Raw genomic sequence first — 12091 nt, forward strand, 5'->3', positions numbered from 1 at the left:
GAAGAGGGCGCACTTTGAAGGAACGTAGTGAGTCAAAAGCAGAGCAGAAGAGATGAGGTCAGAGATGGCCACGATCAGGTCATTCTGGCCCTGTGACTAAGGACACACAGAATGTCCAGGCTAAAAGTTGGTGAACAGTAGTTATAACAGTTGCTTATAGGGAGCTTTGTGAAATTCTTTGCATTAATTGTGCTATGAAATCAGGAGAGATTAGTATCGAAAAAAGACCATTTATTTTTGCCTGAAGAGTGTCACAAGTGACCTTCAGCAGGGCTATTTTTAGACAGTTAGTGGTAAAACGGGAATGCTGATTTTCATCAGGATGTTAACATGGAAACCATGGGATAGGGAGGGTGTAGGAGAAAGCTCTGTGATGGGCATCTCAGACTTGAGGGATTTTTCTGGTCGTTGAGATCCATTCCTGTAGCTCTGAGTGGAAGTGAGTGGATTCCCAATACCTCAGTGACAGCAGGGCTCTTGCTGCCTCACCCCACACAGAGCCCAGGTGTCCAACCTAAGTCTGTTCTCTTCCTGATTGTCCTCACAGGTATGCCATTCTGACCAAAGCCACCTGGCCTGTGTGGAGAGGAGATGAAAAGCAAGGCGTCCTCCACTTGTTGCAGTCTGTCAACATGGACAGCGACCAGTTCCAGCTGGGGAGGAGTAAAGTGTTCATCAAAGCCCCTGAGTCTGTGAGTACACGACCACCTCCCCACAATCCCTCTCCTGCACAGCACCATGGGGCTGGCTGCTGTTCCTCATCCATCATCTCGCAGAACCCTCCCTCTCTTCCCAATCCAGGTGGGTCATTTCCCACACTCCTGCCCCCTTCTAGCTATCACAGCTCTACTCACTTCCTTCAGAGCATTTGGCATATATAAAAAGGTGTCTCCCACAGACTGGCTTCTTTTGTCACTTGCTATTGCTTTCCCCTGCTAGGTGGCAATCTCTTTCAGGGCAGGGACTCTGTTCTGTTTGCCAATATGCACTGGGTATCTCAGACAGAAAGTGCCCCATAGTTATTCATAATGTTTAAGCTGAGAAGAGACTTCTTTGAGTCACAAAGGAGGCTTGGTCAATTCTGTGTCTTCCTCTCGGTGACAGACAGGCCAGATAAACAAGCTTAGGTTCCTCCTGAAGGGTGGAATGGAGTCCAGGATGGAAATTCCTAGGATTGTACTTGGAAGACCATGAGAGAGCTGGGGAAGGACTTCAAGGAGAATAGATTGGAGGAGAAATCTCGGGTCTCCGGAACATGAATATTTACTAGTAATGCATTCAAACATGCATTTTATGGTTCATAAATTTTGCAGTACTCTATATGGATTAATTTAGGGAAACTTCTTTATCTTTCCTGATAAGGATGTGGTCACTGTGAGCTTGGTGAATGTCCATAGAAAGTTCTGCATTTGAGCAGAAATCCAGCAAAGCCCCTTAGTAATTCTGCCCTAGTAGCTCTGAGGCTATGGAATAAAGACATTGCTTTTTAAGGTGGGAAAATTGCTGGAACTGAGGTTCAACATCATCATTTCTTGAGGTTCCTGAAATTATCACAAGACTCCATTTCAAGAGTCAGTGGTGAACTTGGCAAAATTAGTCATCAGACCAAGGAGAAATATACAGGAACTTAAAAGTGGAAGAAATAGGAACACTTGACTTTAGGCAAATCCTGGCCTCTCAGTGGGTTTCCTTCTCCCCGAACACTGTTCTGCATGCCTTGTGGGATGGGCCTGAGGCTCAGGATGATAATAGCTGTAGCTGAATGGCTTTGTGAACCAAAGACCATTAAGTACATAAGTGGCACACATCAATAGAACCGGTTTATGAAAAGTTTGTGGTAGCATTTTTCTACTTTGAGTTATTTGTAGCTTCACAGCAATTTCATTTCCAAATATAAAATGAAAATGTTGTGTCATACGCCATTAAGCAACCCACAGAGCAGTTCCTGTTCTTTCTAAAACTGGATAGAGTGATTTGTCAGTACAATGCAGAGTTCTCTGTTGTTTCATACCGCTTTTACTTTTCAACTTGCTAAATTTTCATATATAATTAAAACGACCTCAATATTTTTCATACGTTTTTATTCTGATTCCGTTGAGCTTTGGGAATTTATATCCAAAACCAAGATTTATTTTTGGTTCTTGTATTCTTTGCCTTCCTTTGAGATGCTTCACTGCCATCACTGCATTATCCTTCTCCCACCTTTCTATGCATGTGTGTGAATGTACACATGCACTTGCATGCACACACACACACACACACACACATCACCATCCTCTTCCCCAACCTCTTCAGTCCACATCTAGCCTTGACTTGCAAATGCTTGTACAAAAGTTGGTTTTTAAAATCTGCCTTGTGCAGGAGGATCACAAGTTCCAAGCCAGCCTCAGGAACTCAGCAAGGTCCTAAGCAACTTAGTGAGACCCTGTCTCAAAATAAAAACATTAAAAGGGCTGGGGACGTGGCTCAGTGGTTAAGCTCCCCTGTGTTCAATCCCCAGTACCAAAAACTATATAGAAGAAAAAAAAATCTTTTGCCTTTTTATGGTTTTCCCTTAACTTCCATAATAAGTGTTGAACACACAAAATAACTTGTTTAGCTTTAAAAATGACATTAAATATTAGACACCAAAGTGGTTTTTGTTGTTGTTACATGTGTCTATGGTTTTTGGCTTTTCTCTCTCTTCATTCATTAACTTCCCTGATTTCTAAATGCCCTGGGCTTTTAACAAAACCTAAAACCAAGTTAATCTCTACAGGAGTTAGAAATTATTTGCTGCTTATTTTTTTCTCTGAGTCACAAGTGTATTCTCTTTGACGCTCCCAAGCTTGTTCTGGGAAATAAGAAGGAAACAAGACTTACTCAGAAGACCCAAAAAACAGATAAGAAAAATCAACACATTACAATAGGCGACCACAGGGCTCAGATTTTAAACATTCTGTCCAGTTGGTAAACAATGTATTCCATATTGGGTTAGAAATGTGCTCCTTAGGCCTATGGCATGTAGCACTGAAGGCTGTGGAGTTAGGTGGCCTTTCCCTGGGTATGTGCACTTGGAAATGTTGTTTCTACACATCTGGGGCTCTAAGAAGAAGTTGAGTGGCAGCACTAGAGTTCCAAATGCAGACCCAGATTAACAGAGGCAACAAACCAACTTCAAACCAACTTCACTTATTTACTTCTGGAACACTCTTGCAATGACTATTCATCATCTTTACTTCGGGTTTCTATCAGTCCTTTTTATTTTATTTTTAAATTTTTTTCTAGAGAATCATGCAAACCACTTCCAAGGTGAATGAGAAAACTTCCCACTATTTTACAAATTGATCAAATGCAGGTTTACTGAGTAAGACTCATATGTCTGGATAAGGAGGAGAATGGCAGAGGCTGAAAGACCTTGGTTTGCTTTCTGGCCCCACACAATCTCAGTTTGATATTCTCGTTGGCAAAATGGAGATATGTGGCTCACATAGTTGTTGAGGTGTTGAATAAAATAACTGCATAAAAGGTCTAGAATGATTCTTAACCACAGTGGACACTCGGCACATTACAGCTATTTGTTGTATTCTGAAATCTGGTTGAGTGCAACACAGCAGTCAGTATTAATTGACTCTCCAGACCTGCCAGAGTCTGATTTAGGCCCCTAAACGATGCCAGCTCTCCTTAGTGAATCCAAGTTCCAACTAGAGTGTCTGAGTTGGGCCCCAGTCACTGAGGTTCTTATCCCCTGGCCCAGTGACTCCTTGGAGAATCCTGTGAGGCAGGAACTAGACTTCCATGGAACTGAAAGTAGGGCAACCCTCTTCCCACAGCAGTACAATTCTGCTCTGGCAGAAGCTAGAAAATTCTATTTCGAGTCTGTACACAGCACCCAACAACAGCAGCAGCCTCCGCCAGCAGCCTCTGCCAACTCATTTAATCTGGCCACCTACTATCCTCTGTGGATCAAGGTGAGGAACAAGTCACAGAGACTCTGAGCAAAGCAGGGCAGAAACTATTATAACATATTCAAATTCAACCATTTCCCATTGCTTTTTATTAGAAGAAAAAAGTATGTAGGTAAAGAATTTATCATTACCATAAACAAGATATCATCGAAATCATTTTACATGTTTGTTCTTGAGTCTGAGAAGCTGCTCCTCCTATCTTTCCTCGACTACACTGAAATTACAACATCAACAAAGAGTGATGTTCAGATTTTGTGGATTGGCTCATGTTTGTTTTCTCTACATTCACAGTTATTTCTTCTAGAAGAGATGAGAGAGAGAAAGTATGACGGGTATGCTCGAGTGATACAGAAATCATGGCGTAAATTTGTGGCCCGGAAGAAATATGTCCAAATGAGAGAAGAAGGTATTTTTGTCATTTTGTTTCCTCTGTTTAACAAATCTCAAGTAGATCTGAGCTTAAATGAAGCTACAAGTTCTATTTTATTTGGCATATAGTGGTTGTGTGCTAAATATCTTGCGTCATTCATGATTTCTTTGAATATTTACACTCTTAAATATCTTCCTCCTTTTTCTGGCTGACTGCTTCTTCCTTCTCCACCTTCTTGGGAATGGTAGCCTCAGACCTGTTGTTGAACAAGAAGGAGCGAAGGAGAAATAGTATTAACCGGAACTTCATTGGGGATTACATTGGGATGGAAGAGCACCCGGAACTCCAGCAGTTTGTGGGCAAGAGGGAGAAGATTGACTTTGCTGACACCGTCACCAAGTATGACAGGAGGTTCAAGGTACGTGCTGTCACCACCTCTGGGAGTTGCCAACACATAAAAATAACTTGGGATTTTGCTGTTCTGGTAAAGCAGATCGTGTCCACTATAGATTTTGTTGTTGTTGTACTGGGTATTGAACCCAGGGGTGCTCTACCACTGAGCTACATCCCCAGCCCTTTATAATTTTTATTCTGAAAGGGGTCTCACTCAGTGAGGAGGACTGGTTTTTCATATATGTTGGCTCTTCCCTCTTGAGGTCTGATTAGGTGGTAAGTGGAATAACAATGAACATTTGCTGCTCAAGAAAGCTTCCCTCTGTGCTGGTAACAGTGACTTGTTGTGGAGATAGTTATCACTTTGATCATATCTGTCTGACACCTTAAAGTTCCTCTCCTTACAGGGCGTGAAGCGAGACCTGCTTCTCACCCCAAAGTGCATGTACTTAATCGGAAGAGAAAAGGTCAAACAGGGCCCAGACAAAGGCCTTGTGAAAGAAGTCCTGAAGCGGAGAATCGAGATGGAGAGGATTTTATCGGTGTCCCTCAGGTGAGTGGGGAAGGGCCGAGGCTGAACTGCCCTCTCTCTCCTCAACGTCTCCACCTGCTCTTCCAAATGCAGGGCTGGCTTCCCAGTTGTCAAAATCAAGATGAGAATGGAAGTTTCTTTCTATTTAAAGAGGACCTGAACTTTAGTCTCAGGGACTTCTGATAGGGTAAGAATATGATACCAAGACAAAGTTGCCTTCTGGTTAGTTCCTCTAATGAAGGAAGACTCAGAACCTGTGTCCCTATGGCATTGTAGAAATAAACCTAGTGTATGGAACAAATTAGAGGACAATTGCTCTTACTGAAGTGGACCCAAAGGTTCAGAGGCCTGTCCACCAGCCCTCCCACCCATTTTCAAAACCTGACCCATTTACCATCAAAGACTGAGCAGGTATCCTGGAATGGAAGATTCTTTGGGCCTTCCATAGATTATTCTGCATAACCAGTAGCCTGGGAGTCTTTACCACATGCTCCCATTGGCTGCAGGCTCACTGGCATTTGGAAGCAGTGATTGCTCCTGCAAGACCTCGGGTAGGGCCCTTGCTTTTTCTGCTGACACTCTAGCTTCATTGCGGCATAGGAGTTTCTGTGTGTGAGAAGACCTCCCTGTGTCCCATGCCCTGAACTTGAGTAGCTTCCCCCTGATGAGAAGAAATGGTGCTGATACCCAGAACAATGAGAAGAGAGGAGAAGTGGGCTGTGCAGAGCTAGGCTGCCTTTGTCAGCAGAAGTCTGTCAAAATAGTGATGTTCTGTTCACTTGTGGACATGTGTAACTGGTATCAGGACACCTCTCTAAACTCAGTTTACCTAGAAGATAAATCTGCTGTGCTCAGGAAAAGGTATGCTTTCAAAAGTGGTCTGGCCTCTAGCCTACCAGGCTGGAAACCCTGGCCTAGTGTGACAATCTGAAGCAGATTTCCATTGTCCTTTCTTGCCTTGGCTGTGTGGTCTGATTCTATCTGTCCCTAATGTTGCTGGATGAAGGGCTAGGCAGGGCAGTGTGGCTGTGTTTAAAACATGTGAACTCAGGCGTGACATTCTGAGCAGATGAGTCCACCATTATCCTGCTCACACCCCCCGCCCCACCTCAGGTAGGTCTCAGTGTCATGGGTCTCAAGAACAATGTCTGGATGCTGCTTGGGTTTTCCTGAGCCTACTATTCATTGGCTGGGTCACAACCTTCTGCCCACACCCTTCCTGACTAGCTGGGCCTTGAGGCTGCCCTTGGGGTTCCAAGGAACCCAACTGGAAGCTGTTACTTCATTTTCTTTCCTCCCTGTCCGTCTCCCCACGTTGCATGTGTCCTGCTGTACCTCAGCTGAGCTGGGCTGACTGAACAGTGCAGTGGGTACTGGACATTAGCTGTAGCTAAAAGCCAAAGGAATCACACCTCTATGCCACATGTGGCTGTTATTCTGAAAGTGATTATTGTTCTTCTAATGTTATTGCCCAGGTCTATCTTCAGTCCATAAGATCACTGGAGGAAGGCTCATGATGGCCCTGATAGGAAATAATTCTAATATAGCTACATTTATATCAAGCACATTAACACTTTCCTTTGATCACATCCTTCAAGTTTATCATACAGAATATTGTACTCATAGATAGTTCTGATTTTTTCCCCTTCTCCCACAGACCCCCAGAAATACAATGGCTCATGATAAAACCAGCTTATTTTTCTTTGTCCTCCTTAGTATTCATGGTCTAGAAGATCATTTACTTCCCTGTGGCTTTTCCTTTGTAGAGGATGGAATCAAATGAGGTACTTAGATAGCCTAAGAGTTGTTCTAGTTCTAAGGGGGGGAAAAAAAAGAGCCTCAGTGATTTTAACTTGTAATGTCTGTAAATTGCAGTTACTGTGCCTCATGCTTACCAAGACTAATATTGGCCTCTCATTTCCTTCATTCATTTGATAAGGCCAATAATCAGAAACCAATTGAGGAAAGCAACCAGATGGAAGGTAGTGTTTGCAGAATCAAACCTAAAGTAGAAATTAACTGTGGTACTAGTCTACCTAACATGGGTATGGGTGTAGGTGTGGGCGAATGTGTGGATGTGTCTCAAAACACTTCAGTGCTGGCATTGCAAGAGAATTTAACAGTTGTCTTGTAATTTAGGAAAAGAGTTACAACATCTGTATGTGTTTTCAAGAATGTATGAGACCCACTAGTTAACTGTTGGCTGGATTGATAATCCCCTTATGAACTCCTTAACTGTTGGCTGGATTGATAATCCCTTTATGAACTCCTCCGGTAGGACTATCAAAGTGCCCCACAAGCCTGATCTTTAAGGCACCTCTAACTCTAACAAACATAACTAATGTTAGTGCAGAGTGGGCTCACAAGCCCCTATTCAGTCAAATAAGTCATTCAAAAACAATCAGTAGGTACCATGGGAAATGTGACTAAAATGAATATTTGATATGAAGGATTTATTGTTCATTTTTTAAGGTGTGGTAAGAGTATAGTGGTTATTTTTATATAAAAAGATTTTATTTTTTAATGATACATACTGAAATATTTGAGGACAAAAACAATATAATATTTGCACTTTGATTTAAAATAACCTAGTTTATATGTGAAAGTGTTGAGAATGGAGATATGGATAAACAGGATAATCCATGGATCAATAATTGCTGAAACCAGCTGGTATGTGTCAATTTATTCCACTCTTCTACTTTGTTATATGTCTGGGATTTTCCAAATATATACAGTAGACATTAAATGTTGAGAGTCTGCTTTTTAAAGTTTTCATTTGCAAGGAAAATATAGGATCACAGTAGGTGGAAATAGGGCCAATAGCTTAAAGAAAGATGAAGACTGAAGTTGCTTAAAGGGATGCCAAGTTACTTTGAATAGGAAAAATTCTCAAATAAATAAAAATTAGACCAGAACAGTTATGCTTCGTTAGAGACTGGGCAAGAATATTAGAAGGGGGCTCACCAGCTCTGAGTTAAGACATTTCATTTCTGAGGCTCAGGTTTCTGCTGGTAGAAGGCTGTGTATCAGTTTTAAAGGATCCTTCAAGAACTACTTTTTGTACTGGGCATGGTTCCAACAACAGGAGGTTTAGGCAGGAGGATCACAAGTTGGAGGCCAGCCTGGGCAACTTAGAGAGACCCTGCCTCAAAATAAAAAGAACTGGGGATGTAGCTCAGTGGTAGAACATGTGCCTAGCATATGCAAGGCCCTTGGTTTAATCCCTAATATTTCAAATATAAATAAGCAGGAAGATTTTTGTCCTGGTTTTACTCTTATTTGAAAACCAATGTGCTAAAAGAATGATTACGAGTAAAATGACCTATGTTTTTTACTTTACTATTGTATCATTAAGATTGGTGCCAGGAAATCTCATATTTGGGGATCTCCCTGACAGGAATTCTAATAATTCCTTATCACTCCAGTAGCTGACCACCAGAGGCTAAGACCAAAAGCTCTACTTGTCTGGGTCAAAAGATTTTCCAATACTTACCTGTAATTGGATAAGCAACCTATAAGAGGGTGCCTTCAACAGGCTCCAGCTTCCTGGTCACAAGGTTCTTGTCTAGAATGCTACATTGCCTAGATGCTCTCAACTTTCTAGCAATAAGAACAGCCTATGCCACCATCTATTCTGCTGAGCCGAAGCATTATTGAAATCTTAACTCGCTGCAGCCTGTACCTTTGGGAACATGGATGTTGTCAACAACGTTGGACTGAACAGAAACCTTGTGTGAAGCCCTGGGATTCCTTCTAAGGTGTGGAGGAGACCCAGGACAGCCTCAAGCAAGTCCTTTCTGTTCTGGAAAGAGTAACAGAAACCAAAGTGCCCCATAGGGCATAGATATTCCTGGGGAGGAAGGAGAGGAGTGGGCCTTTCCCAAGGTGATCAGATGACACTTCTCCAAGGCAGCCACAGAGTACTGAGGCCTGGTGCATGTCTGGGCTTCCTCAGCAAGTTAAGAGGGATCTAAATCTAGTGACACTGGCTTCTCTGAGTAGTAGAATTCTGGGCAAGCTTTATCTTCTCCTTATTCTCCTTCTCCTTCTCCTTCTTCTACATTTCTTCCAGTAAAACTTAGAGACTTAAATAAAACTCCTTTAAAATTTTACTCACTGTTTTGTAACTAATGCTTTTGTGCAGAATATGTAATGGTTAAGAGATTAAAAGATTTTCTTGTGTTGTCAGCAATTCAATAAGCCACAACGATGGGGAATAAAAAAAAAAACAAGGACAGAGCCAAACCAGAGACTAGTAGAGGATTTTTCAACACAAGGGACAACATCAAACATCTGTAAGGAATTGTAGCTTGTGCATATGAATAAGACAGGGGTGATGTCCAAAGATAAGTCTGATTTTTTAGAATAAATAAACCTTCAACCTTTATTTCCAGACCCAGGAGCGTGGGCTGAGGAGAGGGGAATGAGTTGAGACTCTGGCCTGGGTGAAGATGAGTTTAGTAACTCTTAAGTCCAGGTCACTGAAAGGAGTTCTTTAATTTGATGGTTGAAGTCAAAGTGTCCAAACACATCTCTTTTCCAGATTCATGCTTATTGACCTTGAAGTCTTAGTTTGCTTACTCTTTTTCCATATTGCAATGAAACTCCTTATATGTCTAAACACATTAAGCCTCTCAAGGTTACTTGTCTTATGCTCTTTTGCCCTGTTGAACAATCACCATTTTGCTCAAAGTACCACCAGGAAATCAGACATGTCCAGATGTGTCAGAGGACTCTGAGTCATGCCATAAAAGCAAGAAGGAGTTTATTTCTCTACCTCACAGGCCAAAAGCCAATGCTTTTGTTTTCCTCTTTCCCACCACATGGGTTTGCTATCTAATGTGACAGTCTTACTATACCTGTGCTAGGATACTTGGATTTTATTTCATTAATTCCAGATGACTAGGGAGAGCTTATTTTAGTCAGCTTTTTCACACTACTGAAAGGATCTGACCAGAACAACTGTAGTGGAGGAAAGTTTATTTGAAGGCTTACAGTTTCAGAAGCCCTAGTCCACAGAAGGCCAGCTCCATTTCTCGGGGCTCAAGATGAGGCTAAACATCATGGCGGAGTGTGTGGCAGAGGGAAGCAGCTCACATCATGGTGATCAAGAAGCAGAGAGAGAGAGACTCCACTCGCCAGATACAAAATATACCCCAAAGTGAGGCCTCAATTGCCATCTTCTCCAGCTACACCCTACCACTTCAGTTACCACTCAGTTAATCCCTACCAGGATTAAATCACTGATTAGGTCAAGACTCTCATAACCCAATCATTTTTCCTCAAACCTTCTTGCTCTGTCTCACACGTGAGCTTTTGGGGGACACCTCACATCCAAACCATAACAGAACTCTTGGGGCTAGCTTTTAGTTGTCTTTTGAATCTGAGCTGTAATTGAAGTGATGAAGACAATTCCAGAGTTTGACCAGAAACAGGAGGATGATTGTAGTTTTGTGGCAGTACCCCTGAAACACATTCTTCTAAACTTTGTGGAAAGATTCTAATTCCTAGTTTTGGAAATATCTGTGAATAAAGAGGTAGATAGAGATGGTGAGCTGTCCCACCATACCCATTCACATTTTCTTCTTCTTTCTCTCTCTCTTTCTCTCCATGATTAATGGCTAGCAGCCTACCCAAAGTTTTCCCATGCCCCCTAGCAGTTACGTATAGCCACATGACATAGTTCTGTCCGATGGGGTGTGACCAGAAGTGACTTGTACAACTTCCTGGTTGTACCATTAAAAGGAAAGAATATGTGCTTGTCTCCCAAGCAATGTAGGACTGGTACAGTACCTTTGATTTGCTTCCATACATTGTTGAAGGACAGAAACAAAAACCCTATGTTGTTTACAACTGGTTGTCACTGTTTTCACTGCAACAGCAAACCCTGGTCCTTGGCTATCACAAGAGTGGGCAAGAAGCATGGGTGTGATTTAGGGATGTTTGAAAATGAATTCTTGAGGTAATAACAATGGCCAGTGCTCCACCCAAATAGTCATTATTCATCCAAAAATGCTCAAAAAGTATTCTAACCTCACAGCCAAGACTCTTTGGCATTCTCTTAAACAGACTGCACATGGGCCAAGTTCCTTTCCCTTGGTGTTGGTGTTGGACTTCTAGTTCACTCTATTCCTTCCCTGTGGTTTGTGTATCTTTACATCCTTGGGTGCCATGGTTCTGGTTTAACTCTCTTTTTCTCCTGTGGATTACCAAATCCCATTCCTGTAAGAAGACTGAGAGGCTTATTTCATTCCTGCTCTTATAACAAAATATCTAGAACTAGATAATACTTAAAGAACAAATTTATCCCTTAGTTTTGGAGGCTGCAAGTTCAAGATTGAGGTGAGGGCAGATTTGGTGTCTGGTGAAGTCTTGATTCTGCTTCATAGATGGTACCTTTTGTTGTATCTCACAAAGTGGAAGAGTGGGAGGGGCAAGCTCTCCCTTGTGCCTTTTTTAAAGTCACTATCTCCTAAAGGACCCAACCTTTTAATACTTTACACTAACCATTAGGTTTCAATATATGAACTGGAGGACACAGGGAACATTCAGATCATGACAGAGTCTATGGCTCTAGCTACTGGCTCCATCAGCTACAGTCCCTGGTTGCATGCTAGCCCAGGGAAGAAGGTTCCTGACAAGCCTGGGATAGTCCCCTAAGGAAGATCTGACGGTCTAATGACATCCCACCCCTACCTTGTCGTGTTCATGGGGCTGATCAGAGGGAACACAGGAGATATAGTTTTACATGGAAAGAAAATCCCTGATCTCCAAGATTCTCTGTGCTCCAGAACTCCATTTAATACACTCGCCTTATGCTTTCCTTTGTCACAACCACAGTAAACCTCC

At 42.2% G+C, this 12091-nt stretch overlaps 1 protein-coding gene across 1 annotated transcript in view; it reads left to right on the forward strand.

Moving 5' to 3' along the window:
• The window catches only part of Myo1e (myosin IE), a 190677-nt gene that overhangs the window by 151651 nt on the left and 26935 nt on the right, over positions 1 to 12091 (forward strand). Inside the window, exons 19-22 of the mRNA XM_048792944.1 lie at positions 548 to 692; positions 4239 to 4353; positions 4566 to 4735; positions 5118 to 5263. Of these exons, the coding sequence (XP_048648901.1) occupies positions 548 to 692; positions 4239 to 4353; positions 4566 to 4735; positions 5118 to 5263 (576 nt within the window). The remainder of the gene's footprint in view (positions 1 to 547; positions 693 to 4238; positions 4354 to 4565; positions 4736 to 5117; positions 5264 to 12091) is intronic.

The sequence above is a fragment of the Marmota marmota genome, unplaced genomic scaffold (genome assembly GCF_001458135.2).
Source record: "Marmota marmota marmota unplaced genomic scaffold, marMar, whole genome shotgun sequence".
Lineage (NCBI taxonomy): Eukaryota > Metazoa > Chordata > Mammalia > Rodentia > Sciuridae > Marmota > Marmota marmota.